This window comes from Drosophila subpulchrella, unplaced genomic scaffold, assembly GCF_014743375.2.
Source record: "Drosophila subpulchrella strain 33 F10 #4 breed RU33 unplaced genomic scaffold, RU_Dsub_v1.1 Primary Assembly Seq354, whole genome shotgun sequence".
NCBI classification, from domain to species: domain Eukaryota; kingdom Metazoa; phylum Arthropoda; class Insecta; order Diptera; family Drosophilidae; genus Drosophila; species Drosophila subpulchrella.
The window spans coordinates 7,084,556-7,104,955 of record NW_023665577.1 but is presented as its reverse complement, the minus strand read 5'-3'; the positions used below and the strand labels follow the sequence as shown (position 1 = coordinate 7,104,955).

Sequence of the window (20,400 nt, the reverse complement as noted above, 5' to 3'; positions counted from 1 at the left end):
CTTAAAAAACACCACCAATGGCCCACCTTCCCCGCCCAAACTCAGCCCGACTGGGCGTTGCAGTGCGGCTGGCAGGCCGAGTTGGCCACAACAATCCAGTATTTAGTGACCATTTGTGCATCGAGGCGAGTGGAGGAGCAACAGCAGGCGAAAATTGCGCAATTGTTTACAATTTCGGACCGCAAGCCAGGCAGCTGGAAGAGAGGAAAGCTGGCGAAGAGAGCCAAAGCTTTTTCGCAGCATCCTTTCCTCCCCTGCTCGCTCTGAATCCTTCTTTCAGTCCCCATTTCGACGTTGCCTGAGTGAAGAACAGATGCAAAATTTTCAACACACCATTTCGGACCGAAGTAAACAGGAAACTATCAAAAAACAATTGTGAAAAATTCAAAATTGATCCAAAAAAATTGATAAAAATTAGCGGAGCAAAATGCGGGGCGAGGAAACGACCTACAGGCGCACGACGCGTGAGAAGATTGTGCTGCGAGGGAACACAACCATACGCACCGTGGACTCCACTTCCACATACCTGCCCGTGATGAGTCCTGCGGGGTGAGTGTATCGCGGGGATGGACGAGGGGGATGGTAGCAACTAGAGGCGCAAGGCGTGCCGGGACACTTGAGCGTTCCATGACTGTCGCCTCGAAATCGATTTTTATCTCGGGCTGCAGCTGATTTTCAGATACAGATGTACTATATGAGGACAGCCAGAGCGACCTTCGCTTGTGGCTTTCCTCTGGATTTTCGGATTGTGCTGATGTGAGTTGACAAACCACTCAAGGCCCTCTGATTGCGGTGCTCTCAAATGTATGCTAAAGTTTTTTCGGATCCCCGATTGCAGGCCAACTCGAGAACCGGCTTTCTACGCCCGCATGCAAGCGCGCCATTAAATTACATTGCCGGCAAATTATTAAGAACCCGCTGCCATTTGAGTAAATACTCCGGCATACATAAGTGAGTGAACCGCCTTGCTTTCCCCAGAAATCGATGGAATCTTGAGCCAGAAGCTAGCGTGCATTGACCACAGTCCCCGTTGGGTAATACGAGGAGTTGAAAATGTAGCGAGGACTAATCGAATTATGAATGTCCTATAAATATATTATTACTTCCTGTATGTAGTGGTAACTGTGTGTTACCAGAACGGTTAGAGAGAATTAGAGAAGAAATTAGGAGCTTTTCTAAACAAAATAATCTTACTTATTATATGTTTAAAGCACTATAAATGGATATCCCAGTTGATTTTTATAACTTAAGAATAATAACTTAATCAATTTTTTGTATAAAAATATTTTAAATGGTATTCTAATAATAATAATATATATGTAAGTCCAATTAAGACTACAAATGCAACTAAAATTAAAACAACTTATTTTTAGTTAAAAACTCAGCAGTGTATCGTGCTATTAAATTCTTATAATTCCGTAGATTGCAAGGGCCAATCTGATCACTCTTTCGCTGTTTTTCCTCCAAGTTGTGCTACCCTTTCCCTGTAAATGACCATGATTGAAACCGCCCCCCAGCAGCGCCCAGGCGAAACTTCCTTTAACCTCAATTCGCATTCACATAGACGCACACCAGCAACCAGGAAAACTACCCGGTACGGAATGTGTGTGGGTCGCCTTTGTTGTGGACGCGTCGTCCAGTCGAGCGGTCAGTTGGTCTGCAACCCTTGAGTCGTCAGGTGGACGGCTCGTCTCCTCGGGTCGCGTTTTCGAATTTCTAGTGGAAGCCAATCGAGGGCTCCGGGCGTGGACTGTCAGGGGGCCAAGTTTCCGCTCGAGCATAATCGCGTGTGTTTTTAAATTCAAAGTGAAGTGTCTGTCTCTTTGTTATCTGTCTGACGCCGGCACAGCGCCATGTTCAACACGAGTGCCCAGAATTGGTTCGGCATGGGCCAGGCATCGGTGGCTCCGGCCGGAGGTGTTGCCCAGTTGCTCAACAACAACTCGAATCTGTACAATCAGTCGCAGCAGACGGCGACGCATCCCTTCATGCGTCAGCGATCGTTGACCAGCTCCAATCCCGCCCTGGAGCGATCAAACGCCATAGCCGTGCGGCCCCAGTCGCCACCCAACGTCCAGGTGGAGTACGAGGTGGCAGTGCCCTTCGTATCCGCCTATCGGCACACCCCATATCACTCACTCTGGGATCTGCACCAGTGGTAAGGGTAGTGGGAATCCTTGGGTCTAGAAAATAGGCCGACTTGCCTGAAAACTTCAAAAAAGCTTTAAGAACTAAAAAACTGTTAAAAATGTGCTTAAAAGTATGCTAAGAAAAGTAGAATGTCATCTTCGTTGACTTACTGGATTTTCGGACGGAAAATATGTCGTTTGGAAATGTTTCACCTTTATTTTAGTGATACCACTGATTAAGATTAAAATTTCTCTATGTCATTAATTAATTCCCCTTTCCTTAAACCGACCACTCCATATTTGTACATTTAAAAATTTAATTTAAATATTAAGAAATTAATTGGAAAACAGTCAAATGAAAATACATAATTGTTTTTGAATTCCTTGACCTAGCTACCAAGCACCTTCTTGATTATTAATCATGCACCTTAAAGGTTTACTTTAGGGCATACAGCGCAAGTGTTCCCGAGGAAAGTCGCCCTCTTGACCCCATCCATTTTCCTCCTCGAATGTATTTCTGCCAGTCATAATTGCCACTGGCTGTAATTTGCATAGGGCAAAACGCTGTTCTCTGCTGTTCCAATGGCTTTATCGAGTAGGAATTAGCATAAACACCTCTTGGTGACACGAATTTTAAAGAGACCCATCATAACGAAAAGTCCAAGGAACTCCGCCATCATTGGACTTTCCCATGCCCGGTTGCTTTCCACGCTCGTGCCGTCCTTGTAACACTTTGCCAATCAATCAATGGCTCAATTAAATGCAAGTAACTCCTAGATTAAGGCCCATTGGTTCTTGAATAGTAAATAGGACAAGTAAGCACTGGCCTAGTTAGCCGCTCGACTAATCATCCCCATCAGGAATCAGAAATCGTGGGCGAGCACATAGGAAACATTAACCCAAATTCGAACGAGTACAGCACACAATATAAATACCAAGCGGATGTGCCAGGAGTCAGGCAATATGGCCGGGAATTATGGTCGTGCTGCTGCCAACTTAATTAGCCTGGCGAAAAATATATTGCGGCATAGTTCTCAGATCGAGATTTACAATGTTGGAGCCGTTAAGGCTTTAATGCCGCCGGATGACGCATGCAAATGCCAAAAAACAATTCGAATGCGAATACAGCCGTTAACAATTGTCGCCGGCACGTCAATAACCTGGCCGAGAGCCAACGGGTTTATTGAACCCACCTGCCTCTGAATAGCAGGCCCCCTGGGAGGCGCCACCAACTCCATTTCCTGGAAATTCCCGAGCATTGTCTGCGGAGGGGCAGGGCGGGATGGGGCAGGACCTCAGCTAGGGCTAGCTAATATTAGACGGCTAGACACGAGGAATCCAACCGATATATGTATAAGCACACACCAGGACACGCAAAGCACTTGTCCGCGGCTGATAAAGCAAATGACCTTTGCGACATGGCCAAGTTGAATGGCAAGCGCCATGGAGCTACCAAAAAGTTATGGATAATAAACCATAAGTCTTAAAAATGGCCCTTGGGGACATTATTTAGCGAGTGTTACACATATATGTTGGTTTATTAAGGGGATACTTTTTGTGGGCTATTTTGATCCTTATGGATATGCCAAATTTGATCCCAAATCAAGTTTATCTCATAATTGAAGACCTCTGGAAAAGGGAATTTGTTGAAAAGAATTTAACAGTGGTGTTGATGTCCACTGCTAGGTGGCACCCTTATCATTGGCCCCAACATAAATTGGTTAACATAGTACCGGGTATATGATAGTCGTGGCTCTTGTTAATAATTTAATAATTAAGAACATCGAAAGCGAAAGCCTTTGTATATCGGCATCTATTAATTGCATTTCCTTAAAGTTTTTTAATACAATGTTCATGTTTTATCTTAAATATCTAATGACACCCTTCATTCCTTCCAGCTCATCCACACCCCCAACAAGCCTTTCGCACATGGCCCGGATGATGGACTCCCTGATCCTGGACTCACTGTCCCCATTTGGCTACACCAAGATCACCACCACCAGTAGACCTTCTCGGAATGCCAGCTTGAAGAAGGGCTCGGATAGCGGACACTCCTCGACAGCGGAGCGCCACCGGCCGATCAACAACTTGGGCTCGAATGCACCCGGGGGACTGGGTATTGGCGGAAGTGTTCCGTTGCGCAGCAAGCAGCGACTGCCCACCCAAGGTTAGTGATCCGCGAAGCGGCGTTTATTATATAATCATTAATAAAATGCAGTCTCCGCCTCAGAAGTGGCACCTCAGCCGCGAGCCAGTCAGACCCAGGGCCAGATGCCGTTTCCATCGCAGCAGCAGGACAACCGGTGGGTGTCCTCCTTGAGGCGGCGTGATCCCGAGCTCCAGCCCACACTGCCCTCCATCGGCAGCAACGTGAACAGCAGCAGCCTGGGACAGAGCCACCACGGGAGTGCCGGGAACGTGGGATTGGCGGCCGCAGGAGCACCAACTCCGGCCACCAGCATGGGCACCATGAGGATGGGGCGGCCAGCAAGGGCATCCGCCATGACGGCCGCCTTGAGGAAGAGCCGATCAGTGGAGCGCCTGCGGGCTAGAAAACTTAGCACCAATACCCAGCTGACTCTTAAGCACAAGCCGGTGAAGAAGAACTCACTGGACGAGAACTCCAACTCGGACGACCAGGACGCCACCACATCCCTGGAGGACAACTCGCATGCCCAGTCCCTATCCACCAGCCACAACACGCCCAAGTGCTCGCCGAAGACCAAGGCCAAGCACTTCTCGCCGCTGGGCTACGAGGCTCATCTGGTGGACACCCTCGAGAAGGACATCCTGCAGCGGCACCCCTGCATCAAGTGGCAAGATGTAGCCGGTCTCAATGAGGCCAAGACAATACTGCAGGTGAGCTTCTTACTGGGTCAAAAACACATTGAAAGTAATCACTAAGTTCGGATCCAAGTACTATTTTTGTGTCTTAAGTTCAGATTCTGAACGCAATTCTTCATCATTTAAGACATTTATTCGTCTATGACTATAAGGCAACTCAAATTCCCTATAACCTTTTTTTGGATCTATAGCATATGTGGTCTTTACCTACTTACATACATACACTTACACTTTTTTTCATAATTACTAAGAAGTAATTAAAAACACACTTAGAATAAGATAACACTGTGAAACACTTTTGGGGTTTTTGAGTTTAACCGCAGCTTTGATTTCAAAATTTAAAAGTACTGATCGAAACCGTTCAAGCTAGCGTTTGGATATTAAACAATGTAAATGAAGCCAATAGAAATATTATTTTAATGTATTCAGGATTTCTAGTTTAAAAAAATTACACTGATAGACTTATAAATTTTGAAAAACTACCATGTTACATATATGGATTGTTAATATTTTACCTTTTTGGGTCTACATTTTGTTATATACTGTTCTGAAAAAAGTTGTATAAGTATTTATTAACTATTTCTCTACCTACAATTGTTCTGGGGACGTATTTGAATCTTTAATGGGCTTAAGAACTATTGTCGAGCTAAGCCAGAGGAACTCAAATTTGTCTCGTTTTGATCAGTACATTCAGATTTTGAAATCCAAACCTGGGGTACATTTTCTGAGTTGCACATTTAAACTATGAAACCTAAACTCCATTGCTTTCGTTTTTGCCCTAACAGGAAGCGGTTGTGCTCCCGGTCATTATGCCAGAGTTCTTTAAGGGAATCCGCCGGCCGTGGCGTGGAGTTTTGATGGTGGGTCCGCCGGGAACGGGCAAAACGATGCTGGCCAAGGCGGTGGCCACCGAGTGTGGCACCACCTTCTTCAACGTGTCCTCCTCTACCCTGACCTCCAAGTATCGGGGCGAGAGCGAGAAGCTGGTGCGGCTCCTTTTCGAGATGGCTCGCTTCTATGCACCCAGCACTATCTTCATCGACGAGATCGACGCCCTGTGCGCCTCCAGGGGCAGCGACTCGGAGCACGAGGCCAGCCGACGGTTCAAGGCCGAGCTGCTCATCCAGATGGATGGGCTAAATGCGAGCATGCAGGAGGAAAAGGTGATCATGGTGCTGGCGGCCACCAATCACCCGTGGGACATCGATGAGGCCTTCCGAAGGCGCTTCGAGAAGCGGATCTACATTCCACTCCCAAACGGTAAGAAGGTGATGAAAAATTTATTATCAGTGATGATATGTAGGTTGATTTAGAAATCCGTTGGTTCTTTGCCAGCTTCGCCGTAAAAAAACTCTAGATATTGGATATCTCGGATAAGCTTCTTATCTTTGTGATTAACCAAATGAAAATATTCTTTTTCAGAGGACACCCGGTCGGCGCTTCTAAAGCTCTGCCTGAAGGACGTCTGCCTGTCCCCCAGCCTGAACACCGGAATGATCGGTGACGAACTGCAGGGCTACTCGGGCTCCGATATAAGCAACGTGTGCCGCGACGCCTCCATGATGGCCATGAGGCGCCTCATATCCGGGCGCACTCCCGATCAGATCAAGCAGATCCGCCGCGAGGAGGTAGACCAGCCGATTACTTTGCAGGACTTCCAGGACGCCAGGCAGCGCACCAAGAAGTCCGTTTCGGCCGACGACGTGGCCCGCTTCGAGAAGTGGATGGAGGAGTACGGGTCCTGCTAGTTGTACGGGCTGCTGGCCCAGCACCCTCGATGATTGTATCCCATGCGTACTTCCAAGTCTCAATTGCAATACTTTTCAATCTGTATAAATCGTACTCGCTAGCCGTAATGTTTTGTGTTTTATATACGCTTAATTGCTCAAGTGCCCCACGCCCAGCATTGCCCCTCTATGTACTTGCACATGGTAATCTGATATCTTATAAATACATGATATATACACTGGATCCACATATGTAATTTTTAATATTTATTCAAAAGAACCCTACTATAGGCATATAGCAACATAATGTATTTTGTAATCAACATATTTGAAAACGGAAAAACGAAATAAATTACTCAACACCCCTTGGATCCGCAGACCCTACAAGGCTTTCAATTTGGCAATGGTCGTCTGGTAGTCTTGCTCGACCACACTGTACTCCTCCTGCAGCTGCTCCATGCGTTGTTTAATCGTTGGCAGGCGAGCCCGCAGCATCTCCGTGTCCATCTTGAAGCGCTCCATTTTCTTCAGATCCTTCAACTGCTTATAATAGACGGCGTTGAGTCGTTTCTTCACTTCCAGCCTATAGGACCGGTACTCCTTTTCATCCTTCACATTGGTGTAGAACAGACGTAGCAGCTCGTACACCTTCCGCACCTGGCGGGGATTGAGTTTCAGGGCTTCACGAGCTTCCCGCACCATTTCCTTGTTGAATCCCTTCATGATTTCGGCACGGGCAAACGACTTCAGCTCCTTGCAGGATCGGGCGTCCACAAAGTTGCGCAAACGTTGGAACTCCTCGGATGGATCCTCCACGGTGATGTCCACCACGTTCTTCTGTGTCTGATAAAACTTGTAAATGGTCTCCACCATCTGGGTGGCCAGCCCGAGTTTCTGGAATGGCGGCAATATCAGCATCTGGCTTATCCTGGGCCGCTTGTTCTGCGGATAGGCGTAGTACTCGTATACTGTGGTGTAGCCAGCAGTGGCGTACTGCCATTGGCCATCGTTGTTCTTGTACTTTTCATAGCTGAAGGGAAGAATAGCATGAGAAAAAGCTGAGACACCTATAAACATATTTCGGCAGGATGATTTCTCCAAGCACTCGTTTTTCGGCAAGATCTGATATTTGGTAGTTCGTAAAGATTTTACACAAGCTTGAACATATAAAAAAGCGAGGCTAGCTTAAACTCCCCGAGAAAAATCTGATTTAAAATTAATGCAAAGGTTATAACATGAAGAAGAACTTAACCATTTAAAGCGTCTGTTACAGAAATGGTATGCAAAAGGGAATCTCAAAATTTGGCCTTAAGAGAACTCCGAATGCATTGTTGCAAAGAATATTAAAATTCTGAGTATAGCAATTAAGTTAAGTTAGCTTCTGTAATATATACTTACCACAGGAAGTAGCACCACTGTGGGTCATCGGTGTCGATGTAGGAGGCGGCGTCCACGAACCACAGGACGAATGTCTGCAGACGGGCAAAGAATTTGAGGAAGGACGAGCTCTTGTAGTCGCACTGGTAAATCTCGAAAAGCCTTTCGCTTCCATCGTCCGATACCCGGGTGTATTCGCTGATCTTCTCGCCGAACGGCTGGAACTTGTCCGCCTTGTCCAGGGTTTTAAGGAACTCGTCGAGGTTGATGAAGTAGCAGCCGTCGGGCAGACTCTGGGCAATGGTGCTGATCACGTCGTCGGCCTTGATCTCTCCGCCGGAGATCTCGTTCACCCGCTGGCCGTACTCGACGCCCAGGTAAATGTGCAAGGGTCCTGCCGTGTACATCACTCGTACGCGCAATTCCTTGTAGCCGAAGATGGTCTCCGACTCGCCGAATATCTGATGGGCCATGGCGGGGTGGAAAGTCAGGGCGTCGTTGTTGATGTCCCCCTTGTCCCGAACTGAAAGCAGAGGCATTGCAGGACTGTCTCGGGCCAAATCCAGAGCACCACTTACTCAGCTTAAAGTCCACAACCTCTAGGGCATCGACCACCAAGTCCTGGTACTCCTCAATTTGTGCCATTTTGTGATTTTTCCAATGCCGCCAATCAAATTGTTTTCGCAAATGGAGGGCAAGGATGTCTTTTCTGCTTGCCTTACTTATGGCAGATACGTAGAATCCAGCAAACTTATTGCTTTAAAAATCAAACCCAAGGCACGTTTTATACAAAAACTAGTTGGTTTTTGTGGGTGTTTTAGCGCAATTTTCGCGGCTAAACAAAGAATTTTGGCTTCCCACCAGTGTTGGACAACGCAAGCTAGCCACCCCATTGATATGGTTGTCAGCCGATTAAACTATCGGCGGCTTAATAGTATACAAATCGGTTCTCGTGTTGATTTTATTTTAAATTATTTCTATATTATTTTTTATCAAGACATTATTTAATTTGCCTTCGGCCACATGACTTAGATTTTAAGGCCATTTATTTATTGTGATTGTTGTAAGTATTTCTTTTATTATTAGAAGTGGCAGCCATATTTCTCTATTTTAATCTGACAACGCTAATAAAAACTTACCGTTGTCTTCTTATTCTTGCAGCCCTAAATTGTTTTAATAAAAATCGACCCATACTGACATTTTCTTTCCAAAATTTTGTTTAATAGTGACACTTTTCTCCCGGATACTTCCATTTCAAAATCAAAATCGTGTTCTGGCATACACTTCACAGCACTACAACTTGGCGCAGCCAACTTAACAGCACGGCGATTGTAAGCATCGATAAGTATCGATTCTTATTTGTAAAAATAGGGGCATTCATACAGCATTTGTAAGCAAAAATTAGTGCGGTGCGGAGAAATATTATTGCGAAAAAGCCGCTTTTGCTTCCAGCTACGTTAGGAAAAGGAACAGGCAGACCAACCAGGTTGCAAACAAGACGGAGTGCAGCATTTCACCCATCGCAAACCAGTTTTAGCAGACTCTGCGACAGGACAAAAACGAAGGCGAGGTTAGTGGGAAAATTGCCTAGTCATAGCGGCAAAAATACAAGTTAACTGCATTTCAGAGCACAATGGACACCTATTTGTTTGATGGCGGCCGCATCACCAAGATGGAGGTGGACTACGAGCCGGCCTGCAACGAGAAAATCCCCCTTGCCAAGGAGCTGGCCAAGAAGAACCCCGACGCCTTCCACGAAGCCATCGAGATGATGCTGCAGCTGGAGAAGCAGACGCGCCTGGGCGCCGACATGGTTTCCTGCTCCCGCGTCCTGGTGGCCATCTGCCAGATTTGCTTCGACGCCTCCAACTGGAACGCCCTCAACGAGTACGTGTCCCTGCTGGTCCGCCGCCGCTCCCAGCTGAAGCAGGCCGTGGTCAAGATGATCCAAGAGTGCGTCACGTACGTGGACAAGACGCCCGACAAGGAGACCAAGCTAAAGCTGATCGACACTCTGCGCTCGGTCACCGAGGGCAAGATCTACGTGGAGATCGAACGGGCCCGCCTCACCAAGATCCTGGCCGACATCAAGGAGGCGGATGGCGACGTCGCCGGAGCTGCCACGGTTATGGAGGAGCTGCAGGTGGAGACCTACGGCTCGATGGATAAGCGCGAGAAGGTGGAGCTCATCCTGGAGCAGATGCGCCTCTGTTTGTTGAAGGAAGACTACGTGTCCACGCAGATCATTGCCAAGAAGATCAGCATAAAATTCTTCGACGATCCGATTCACCACGATCTGAAGCTGAAGTTCTACTACCTGATGATCCAGCTGAACAGGGACACTTCGTTCCTAAAGACTTCGCGTCATTACCAGGCCATTGCAGAGCCGCCGCGCAAGAAGACTGGCCTCACACCCGTGGACTCCGCCGCATCCACAGATGAGCAGAAAAAGAAGGACGAGGACAAGAAGAAGAAGGAGGACGATGACAAAGACAAGAAGCCAGAGGTCGCCCCAGAGCCTGAGGTCGAAATTGAGCTTACCGAGGAACAGAAGAAGGAACTGACGGAAAAGCTGGTTTGTGCCGTGTTGTACTGCGTTTTGGCTCCCTTCGACAACGAACAGAGCGACATGATGGGCCACCTCTCGAAGAACAAGAAGCTGGAAGAAGTCCCAGCCTACAAGTAATTGCTTTTGATTTTAGCAATTGCAAAAACTAATTTTACCTTTCCTTTAACAGAGAAATTCTGCGCTTGTTTATGTCAAAGGAGCTGATCAACTTCGACACATTTAATGCAGACTTTGGGCTCGTGCTAGCAGAGAATGAGATGTTCAAGGATAGCACCAAGCACGGCAAGAAGTGCATTACCGAGCTCAAGGATCGTCTGATAGAGCATGTAGGCCTACTTTCGTAGATCCGTCTGCCTTCCAGTACTGATAAATGTTTTCTGTCCTTAGAACATTCGCATCATTGCCATGTACTACTCCCGCCTACATTTGGCGCGCATGAGCGAGCTGCTGAACCTGCCCACCAGCCGCTGCGAGGAGTACCTGTCCAAACTGGCCAACAGTGACACCATCCGCGTAAAGATCGACCGTCCCGCCGGCATTATTTACTTCACCCAGAAGAAGAGCGCCTCGGACATCCTGAACAACTGGGCCACCGACGTGAACCAACTGATGTCTCTGGTCAACAAGACCTGCCACCTGATCAACAAGGAGGAGTGCGTCTACTCGGTCATGTGCGCTGTCGAGGAATAGTCCTGTTCATTATGGCCGCCTAGAATAGTGTTTTCCCTTTGAAGCGCCTGCCCATACGCAACTGTATCTGTACTAACCACCCTACCATCAACATTTCGATTCTCTTCGCGAAGTTTGTATTCATTGAATGAACTACAATAATTAAAAGAAAACCCCTCTAAATGTCCATTGCAATGAAGTGCAGTTTTTTTTTTGCCAGTCACCGGTGCTTTCTGACGGCATTTCGCAACACTTTGGGGGTGCGTTCAGAGTGCTTCTTCTTGTTCGTGGGAATCGACATGGGCGTAGAGTGGGCGAGGGGTTCTCTTTGGAACTAAAATATATAATAAATAAAAACTAATGTCTAAAATAATTTGAATTGAAACTGAAAAATAGTGTTCGAGTAATTACAAGCATTTAAAAATAAAAGCACAACCGCTTTTTATATTTGGGGAGCAGGAATAAATTTGAAGATAAAATAATGACGATTCCATTAAAAATTAAGGGAATACTCCATATAAGATGAAATTATATATCTGCTTTGTGTTCAGTATTTCCTTTAACGTGAAAAAAATATTCGTCTCCACTGGTTACTTTGCTAACTCACCCCCTCAAACTTTATACGGCGCTCCTGAAAGCTTGTATACTCTTCATTTGTTCCATAGCACACCGCACATATCGCGAAATTGTTTATATTTTTAAATCGAAAATGCCAAAAGAAGACTGCAAATACTGGGACAAGTGCTACCAGCGTAATCCCGCACATTTATCCAAATACAATCATCCAGAGAAGCCGGCTGAGAAAAAAGAAGACTGTGCAGAAGACAGAAAAGTGGCGCCAAAAAGATGTGCATCCTCGCAGTCGGAGGACACGGAGAAGGACACTCCCAGCAAGTCGGAGGACAAGGATGAGCCCAATGCAAGCAACTCCAGTGCAGACGTGGAAAACGAGGAGGAGGCCAAGGGCAGTTTTGAATCGGAAACAGCGGAGCTTCACAAGGAGGCCATGAGCAACATATCCGGGAAGAACTACATGGAGATCCTTGAAAAGCGCATTCGGCTGTCCGTGCAGAAGGAGTACGACAATCTCTGCGAGTCCAATGAGTTCATCAGACACAAATTCCTTGTCGAAATGCCCCCAGACTTCTATGAGTTCTGGAAGTTCGTGGGAAGCTTGAAAACCGATCCTGCGAAGCCCAAAGATGCAGGGTTGGAGCACCTGGACAAAGTATTCCAACTGCAGTTGGTGGGGCCCTTTGAGTTCCTTGCCGGCAGATTCCACGGCGCCAAACTTGGCGAACCGGGAGACTATCTGCGCCACTGGCGCTTTTACTACGATCCCCCAGAGTTCCAGACGATCTTCGTGCGCCGAGGCACCGGGATTCACTACGGCTACTGGCGAGATGTACCGCAGGACAAGGAGAATCTCTTGATAGCCCGCAACGACTCCGCCAAGGGTTGTGCATTTCAGTTCGTGGCTGGAAACGCCTTTGATGCATTTCTCTACTACCTGGAGCACGACTTCGTGGCTACCCCCTTCTCAGCCGGACAGCTGACCGGAGTCAAAAAAGCTGTGCCGAAGTACTTGAGCGACAATTCGCTGGAACTGGCTCAGCTGGATCGCCTGCAGCGGGAGCGCAACAAACGTGTGGTGGCCAAGACATTCCACCGAGCCGGCATTGTTGTGCCTTTCGAACGCAAGACGCAGCTGGGCTACCGCCCACTGGCCGTCAGCGACTCCGAGCTCAAGAAGATGCTGGCCATGCTGGAGCGAAAGGACTTGGATGGCGGAGCTGCCAAGCAAGCTGTGCTGGCGAAGCTGCAGCCGGTGGCCAACGCCGCCACTATAGCCGTGGACGAATCGGATTTCGGCAGCGCCCTGGAACTGGGCATCGATATGTTCAGCAGTGGGCACAAGGAACTGCACATGCTGGCCTCCTCGCTGCTGGTACCCGCGTATTCGATGCTTTCCCGGCCGCAGTTCATTGCCATCGCCAAGGCGCACATGGAGCAGCGTCGTCGAGAGGTGAACCTCAGCATGTTTGAAGTACTAAAGTAATTCGTTTTTTATTCCGCAACCGCAACATTTTTACAAACATTAAAACTAGGAAGAACACAGCCGAAAGTAGTTTCACATGTACAGATAGGAGTTCTCCTTGCGCGGTGGGACGTAATTGGGGCTGCAGGTCTGCACGCCCACGCTCTGGAGCAGCTTTATGACTGGTTGGGCAGCCGTGGCGTCCAGGGGCAGCTTGTCTGTGTAAATGACGAAGGAGCTCACTGGCAACTCCTCCTGGTCCCGCCAACTGGCAACTGCAATAAGGAAGAGAAAGGTGAAATGTGATTGTTTTTGCTGCCACCAGAACCACTCACCTCCCGCCGCCACTCCGGCAATAAAGTTGGGAGCCTCTAGTTCGGTGATATCCTTCTGGTCGGCGCCCACGCCACGCACAATGGCTATGTGATCCCGGTAAAGCTGGATGTCCTCGCTCTTGAATTCGACCTTAGGCTTCAGCGTCAGGGTGACTACTTTCTTGGCCAGCTTTGCGTAGGGCAGTAGGAGCTCCGTAATCTCGCCACTGCTGGTCAGGTCCTCCTCCAGGATGGCCAGCAGCTGTTTGGACGAAGGACTCCAGTGCAGGGACGAGGTCTTGGCGGGAATGCCGCAAACGCGTTTCGAATCCTTTGCCAGCAGCGAGGTGGCAAAGTGGGTGACGTTGACGCCCTCGATGACCACCAGGAGCTCGCTCTCCACGGGGGCTACCTCGCCAGCCGGCTCACCATCGAATTTGAGCTGCAGCCTGCAAGTCCTAGAGATTAACACTGGGTAAACAAGGCAAAACCACGCACTTCTCGACCGGCTTCAGGTTCTCCAACTCATCCTCGTCGCAGTCGTCCCAGAAGGCGCGCGACGACGGTATGTTCAGTTCCCCAAATCCTGGACAGCTCATGGTGTCTATTTTAAGTTAATTTATGGGTGAAACTAAAATGACGAGCTTAAAACCGGTCACTGTGTTTTTTTTCAAGTCATCAGAGTGACCATGTGCTGAACGCCAAAATAAGCACCAATCACCATTCAAAATAAAATATTTTCCGATATTCTCAAATATTTTCGAATTTTTTCCTGAGCTTTTTAAGTTGAAATATTTAGTTTTATTCTGATGGGCAGAGTTTTTATTAAAGTTAATAAGATTAAATATCAATAAGTTAAATATTCTTTAAAGAATGTTGAAATGCGAAGCATGTAAAAGTTAAACATCTTCAAAAACTAATCCGAATTTGGTACAACTAAAAAAAAACTGTGTGAAATAACTTTCAGCGACTTCTAATTTTTTTTTCTCATACTTAATATAACCATCTTTTCGTAAATATTTTATACGAGTTTTTAAAAATTGTCACCCCTTCATTGTAGGTGACCCAGAAATCTCTTAGTTGGATTAAGGCTGTCATAATTCTAATCGAACACTTCGTCATAATTTGTGTTTTTACGGTTTTGGGAGTTTCTGAATTTGGGCTATATTTTTATGAAGTTGAAATGGAAAAGTATGCCCGCCCTCGATCCGCCAAAAATACCAGATCCGCTTCTTGCAGACCAGCGCTCCGGTGACGGTCATACTGAATACAAAAAATGCAAGATGCAGGCCCATATTCGAATTGGAAAACCACTTTGATCGCGAATTAGAAACTGATTAAGAGACGCACGTTGCTGAAAATAGCAGGAACGGCAGTGCGCTAGGACTAAGCCCAAATTCGGCCAGCAGGAGCGGGAGCGGGCGCTTAAACCAGTGCCATGAGGAAGCGCAGCTCGCGCTGTAATTCAGACACTTTCAAGGAGGAGCAGATGGACCACAACGGTGACGACATCAGCCTGCTGCAACGCCCACTGCGCACCGCCCACACGGGATTCGAGGAGGCGCGTCGGGCCTACGAGGATGGTACCAACGAGGTGAGTCCCGACCGAGTGGAGTACGTGACTCAGCTCTGGCCCGCGATGGCGGTAGCTCCTTCGACACAGTTTTTCATGTTCACGGACAACTTTCCGCTTTTTCCGCAGGTGCGCCAGCTCCTAAGCCTGGAGTGCAGCCTAATCTACGAGTGCAAGGTGTGCCGGAACATGTTCCGCAGTCTGGCCAATTTCATCAGCCACAAGCGCGTCTTTTGCTGTGTCAGCGCTCGTTCCGCGAACGGCAGTGATACAGTGAGTGGGCAGTAAAGATAGCCCCATTTCATATTCTCCTTAGCCATGGGAACCAAATTAATCGCAATGAACTCTCTCCACAGGATCAGAACTCCACGATGATAATTCAAACAGGTGGCGGGCCGTCCCCGCAGGATATGGAGCACATGCTGCGCAGCAGGAGCACGGGCTGCTCTCCAGTTCCCCGCGATGTGCGTCCAATACGAGGAGGCGGTGGTGGTATGCGGGATTTGAGTGGCGTTATCGAGCGTCTTCGGCGGGAAAAGGCTTCATCGCAGGCCCGGCGCAGCTCCCCCACGGTTCTGCAGCTGGAATCCGTGCCCACCTCGAGTCAGGCCGTTTACCAGACCATCAAGGTAGACCAGGAGGACAGCATAAGGACAGAGCTGGACGAGGTGCACCGCATGCTCAACCCGGCTGAAACCATTGTCGGTCCCGACGGCAAAGCCTTGACCACCGTCAAGTTGGAACGCCACGGAGGCAGCGACTCCGGCGAAACCGGCGAGCAGTCCATCAGCGACGAGACGGAGACAAGCATCCACTGCGATATCTGTAAGACGAACCAACCGAGTAGGCCTTGAAATTAATTAGTGACTGGTTGTTTTCCATTCTCGTTCACAGGCAATCTGACTTTTCAGACCAACAAAACGCTTGAGGTGCACATTCAAAAGCATCACTCATCTTCGGCGTTTGTGTTTCAGTGTCCCGCATGCTCGCTGACCTTTCTCCAGGCAGCTGCAGTCATTCGACATTTATCCAAGGATCACAAGTGAGTAGAGCTCGTATTGGAATAGAATCAATTTAATATTATTATTTCTCATTTAAAAGTACATATTTTATTGTCGTATTTGTAAAAACTGTATGTCTTCTAACTTATGTAAAAAAGGATAATTTCCTGAACGGTTTTAATACTTTTTATATTGGTTATGAGGGCAACCCTTCCATTTATTAACTCTATGTGTCAAACTACAACTTTGTATGTGTTGGATTATTAGGCTCTAGGAGTTTTGTAAAAACATTGTTTGTTTATTGCACTTTTAACCAGCACGGCCTAGCCACGGCCTAAAGTTAAAAAAAAGTTAGTAGCTCATAAAGATTTTATAAGGGAAATGTAAGTTTTATAAATGGGACGGCCAAATCTGGTCTTATGACTGTTTCCTTAAAGACATTTTGTTCTTATTATCCATAGGACTTCCAACTTCTTTTTAATGTTTGTATTTTTGGAAACATTTTTTCAGGAAACCAACTCGTCGCATTCGAATGATGAGGAATACTATCCTTAAGCGCCGCGTCCAGCAGGGAGACATTCAGCCCAAGGGTCCCTGCCGTGAACTTAAGCGCCTGCAGCTCTCCGACGACGTAGTGGGATACGTCCCAGAGCCATTGGATGCTAGCGGTGAGCACCGAAAGATCATGTCTTTGTGTATCTACTGTGAAAAATCCTTCGAGCGTCGCGCTGCTCTGTCAACCCACCTGCTCAATTGTCGGGCGAAGCAAGAGGCGTTGGCGAAGCCGGCTCCTTCCGTCAAAAAACTGAAGGTGAAGAGCAATGATTCCAGTCTGGATGCAGCCGATGAAGAACCAACCGCCTCCATAGATCTGCCGAAAGATGAACCGATAAAGAGAGAGGAAATTTCTCTAAACGAGATGTTTGCTGATCTACAGGAACCGAACGATTCATTTGCCCCAGGCCTCACCACAGTGTCGCTGGACCAGCTAAATTTGGCACATGAAAGCGACTCTGCTAGTGATGAAGCTTCAAACACCGACGAGGAGCAGGAGCTTGCGCCAGGGGCTGGTCCTGAAGCCAACACCGATCTGGAAGATGTTAAGGGCAAGGCCAAGAAGAAGCGTCATGTGCCAGCGGAGAAGCAGCTGCGTTGCCGATGCAAGATCTGCCATAAGCAGTTCAATGCCCTCGGAAATCTACGTCGTCACATATCCATGTTCCATTACCGAGCACGCCGCTTTGGCTGCAATCTTTGCGAATATCGCGCATTTCGGCGCTATGATATTGTTAATCACCTGGGATTTACCCACAAGATTGAAGGAGATCGAGACAAGCTGACGGAGCAGTATGTGTCCACCCACGAGTGTGAGTACTCGCGCGACGATGTGGACGGGGATATCATTTTGTTGGATAAGGAGGAGGAGCTGACAGTGACGGAAAAGGAGGCAAAGCCCCCTATAAAGACCTACGAAAGGCGCTTGAAGCGTGCAAAAACCATATTAGAATTTGTGGGAGAAGTACGACCCATATCACCATCAGCCGTAATAAAGGAGGAACCCGGCCAGGAGCCGATGGAATCCACTCCCACGCCTAGCAAGAAACGTCGCAAGTCTCGCACTCAAATCTCACCTGAATCTGGCGAGCACTCCCACGAAAAGCGACCCATCCGCAAACGGGTCAAGGCGGTCAACAAAGACTTTGTTTACGATTTGGTCAGCTTTAAACCGGACGGATCAGGCCAGCAAACACCAGTTCCGCTTGCCGTGGAATCCATGCGAGCGAAGCTGCGTCGCCAGGCTCCAGGGAGCAATGATGAAAGCAAACCCAAGCAGTGCGAGCCCTACATTACGGAGGCCAATAAGTCTTTAGTGCTGGGCATCACACAGCGCATCATGTTGGATCTTGTGAGCCAGGGTCTGGCGGTATCTGCTACTTTACCGGAATTGCCATCGGAGAGACCGCAGATACGACCACGCCTTATCTCGCACACACGCAGCGAAGGCAGGCCGCAACAGCAGCAGAATGTTGCGGAAACTACCTTGAATGCTGCTCCGGAAACCGAGAGTTTCCTCGAGAAGATTGCGAAGCGGACGGCAGCTGCTGGCAAGGATACCGCTGTCATCAGCAACCTGTGGAACAAGGTCAACACTGCTATTGCCCAGCAGCAGCAGCAGCAGCAGCTGAAACAGGAACAAGAGAAGGAGCAGGAGAAGGAGCAGGAGCCGATTCAAGAGACCCAACCAGAGGACAAACCCGAAACACAGAAATCAAAAAGCCCCCTGCCCACGCCTCCCTCGCCGCACAGCGTGTGCCATGCCCCCGTGCCCGAAACGCTGGCAACCACTGGTATGGAATGCCTGGGCGGCAAGGGCAGTCAAGCGGGAACACCGACAATGTTTCCGGCCCTGCCCAAGCCGCCATCCGTTCTGCAGGCAGCTGCCAATGGGACCATCCAGCTTACCCTGGACAGTCTCCTGCGAGCCGCGTTGCAGAACTAAACGGAACCGGAAATGGAAGCCACCGCCATCATCGTTGCTACTTTTACAACGTACGTTGTCCTTCCTTCTGAATTTTTCCTCAAATTTTCGGTTGGTCGTTTTCCCATCAACCGTTTAAATGTAATTCACTAGTGTCCTTATTGTAAAACCAACTAAATAAGAAACCAAGAAGAATCAAACCAAGAATCCCTAGATTATAAACACGCTTTGAGTATTACGCGATAAAAACAACCAAAACGAATTCAAATCGTAGGATAATTTTCGGCTATTAGCAAATGTTTGTTGTTTGTGTGAATTGAAAAAGTACAGATTTTTTAAAATGTTATAGTTAATAATGTATAAATGTACCTAATTTTATAATCCCACATAAAGTAAGTCACACAAGTGTATACGGTTGTTGTACACGCGTGCAGCAGATTGCCTTGCCAGGACTTAAACCAGATTGAATATTTAATCAAAATGAAGCCAATCTTCTTGGTGTACTTTAACAAAGTATTGGGGTGAACCGATTCGAACGCTTTACACAATGTTTCAAAAATGTAATCTGTCTAACCTTAAGTCGTAGGCTTACAATTACAATTGTAAATCTCAAACCTATCATACAAAATACGTTAGTTTATAAAATTCTTTCCGTTAGCAATACATATTTCGTTTAACTTTTGGCATCGACAACACTCTCGGAAGTCGCTCCAAAGAACCAAAGAATTGCTCCTTGCCGACCAAATCGGCACACCCTAGTATATATTAAGAAGACGGAGGGGCTTTGGATATTAAGTTTGTTGACGCTTCATCTTGCCATCTATCATTCGAATCCATCGCCCCACCACCTAATTAGCATTATTATATTCAGGAACATCACAGCTGAGGAACCGAGAACACGACGACTTCTGCATGATGCTGCATAAATTTGTTACTCAAAATGTTAATTGCAAACTAAGCGAAAGTCAGGCGCAAGTTGTACAAGGCAGTCTGTTGTACATACACAACCCAGATACATGTTTATATATATTTTATACATACGCAACGTTGGCTCGGCAAGTGTTTTGCCAAGCGCAACAGACATAAGGAGGAGGAACCACTCGCAGACATTCAAATAAGTCCTGATCTACGCGAGTGGTTCGGTGTATTTATATATCATTGTAATGTACAGGGTAGAGCCTTAAATCAAATCACCAAATGATAATAAATCCTACGATAATCACCCACAAAAATGGTCGAAATATGAATTGATATCAGCGAGGCCAACAAGTGTCCGGTTTCCGAAGCCCATCACCTGTTCGCCCTGCTTTTGGGGCCAGGACAAGTGCCTCGGAGACCCAGCTGGATGGAGTTTGCATGAAATAGAGCAGGTCACCAGGCAGCTATCTACCCGTGGATGCTGTTGCTCTTACTGCCGTTACTGCGGGTGCCCGACAATGGAAATTGTGTCACGGTCAGGAGTATGGGCGTGGACATGGGGATTTGGGCAAGGACTAGGGCTGGGTTGGGTTGGGCTAGGACTTGGGACAGTGCTAGGGCCCGGGCCTGGGATGGTGGGAAACCGAAACCGGGGCACACTTTAAAGCTAAGCGTGTGCGTATCTGTGTCCGTGTCGGAGAATAGAGAGAGACATGGAGCGTGAGAGAGCGAGCTGGCGAGGCGCGACTGTGTGTAATTGGA

The 20,400-nt window shown here is 47.7% G+C and overlaps 6 protein-coding genes across 11 annotated transcripts; 4 read left to right on the top strand and 2 right to left on the bottom strand.

Annotated features, from left to right (window-relative positions):
- Positions 1–125: 125 nt before the first annotated feature.
- LOC119559891 (katanin p60 ATPase-containing subunit A1) lies at positions 126–6,910 on the top strand. Of its 5 annotated transcripts, XM_037873044.1 has the most exons (6): positions 126–347; positions 419–549; positions 4,028–4,296; positions 4,348–4,988; positions 5,759–6,233; positions 6,396–6,721. In XM_037873044.1, exons 2-6 carry the CDS (start codon positions 428–430, stop codon positions 6,719–6,721), a joined length of 1,833 nt encoding a protein of 610 aa, XP_037728972.1. In that variant the 5' UTR covers positions 126–347; positions 419–427. The 5 variants fall into 5 exon arrangements, with proteins under 5 accessions (XP_037728972.1, XP_037728971.1, XP_037728973.1 ...); XM_037873043.1 differs by having other exon boundaries at positions 127–549; XM_037873045.1 differs by having other exon boundaries at positions 132–549; positions 4,360–4,988.
- Positions 6,911–6,986: 76 nt separating this feature from the next.
- On the bottom strand, positions 6,987–9,335 carry LOC119559893 (histone acetyltransferase type B catalytic subunit). 2 transcript variants are annotated; one of them, XM_037873049.1, is made up of 4 exons: positions 9,217–9,335; positions 8,656–8,834; positions 8,099–8,600; positions 6,987–7,730 (listed from the first exon to the last, which is right to left on the bottom strand). In XM_037873049.1, exons 1-4 carry the CDS (start codon positions 9,267–9,269, stop codon positions 7,082–7,084), a joined length of 1,383 nt encoding a protein of 460 aa, XP_037728977.1. In that variant the 5' UTR covers positions 9,270–9,335; the 3' UTR covers positions 6,987–7,081. The 2 variants fall into 2 exon arrangements, with proteins under 2 accessions (XP_037728977.1, XP_037728978.1); XM_037873050.1 differs by lacking the exon at positions 9,217–9,335 and having other exon boundaries at positions 8,656–9,155.
- A 108-nt stretch (positions 9,336–9,443) lies between these two features.
- LOC119559892 (26S proteasome non-ATPase regulatory subunit 12) lies at positions 9,444–11,510 on the top strand. The gene is made up of 4 exons (XM_037873048.1): positions 9,444–9,647; positions 9,705–10,759; positions 10,816–10,972; positions 11,034–11,510. Exons 2-4 carry the CDS (start codon positions 9,711–9,713, stop codon positions 11,334–11,336), a joined length of 1,509 nt encoding a protein of 502 aa, XP_037728976.1. The 5' UTR covers positions 9,444–9,647; positions 9,705–9,710; the 3' UTR covers positions 11,337–11,510.
- A 440-nt stretch (positions 11,511–11,950) lies between these two features.
- On the top strand, positions 11,951–13,433 carry LOC119560763 (histone PARylation factor 1-like). The gene has a single exon (XM_037874384.1). It carries the CDS (start codon positions 12,025–12,027, stop codon positions 13,372–13,374), a length of 1,350 nt encoding a protein of 449 aa, XP_037730312.1. The 5' UTR covers positions 11,951–12,024; the 3' UTR covers positions 13,375–13,433.
- Positions 13,357–14,353, bottom strand: LOC119560764. Its single transcript, XM_037874386.1, has 3 exons — positions 14,166–14,353; positions 13,689–14,116; positions 13,357–13,628 (listed from the first exon to the last, which is right to left on the bottom strand). Exons 1-3 carry the CDS (start codon positions 14,264–14,266, stop codon positions 13,447–13,449), a joined length of 711 nt encoding a protein of 236 aa, XP_037730314.1. The 5' UTR covers positions 14,267–14,353; the 3' UTR covers positions 13,357–13,446.
- Positions 14,354–14,922: 569 nt separating this feature from the next.
- Positions 14,923–19,941, top strand: LOC119560362. Its single transcript, XM_037873766.1, has 5 exons — positions 14,923–15,261; positions 15,370–15,513; positions 15,597–16,065; positions 16,135–16,282; positions 16,752–19,941. Exons 1-5 carry the CDS (start codon positions 15,106–15,108, stop codon positions 18,739–18,741), a joined length of 2,907 nt encoding a protein of 968 aa, XP_037729694.1. The 5' UTR covers positions 14,923–15,105; the 3' UTR covers positions 18,742–19,941.
- Positions 19,942–20,400: the final 459 nt, after the last annotated feature.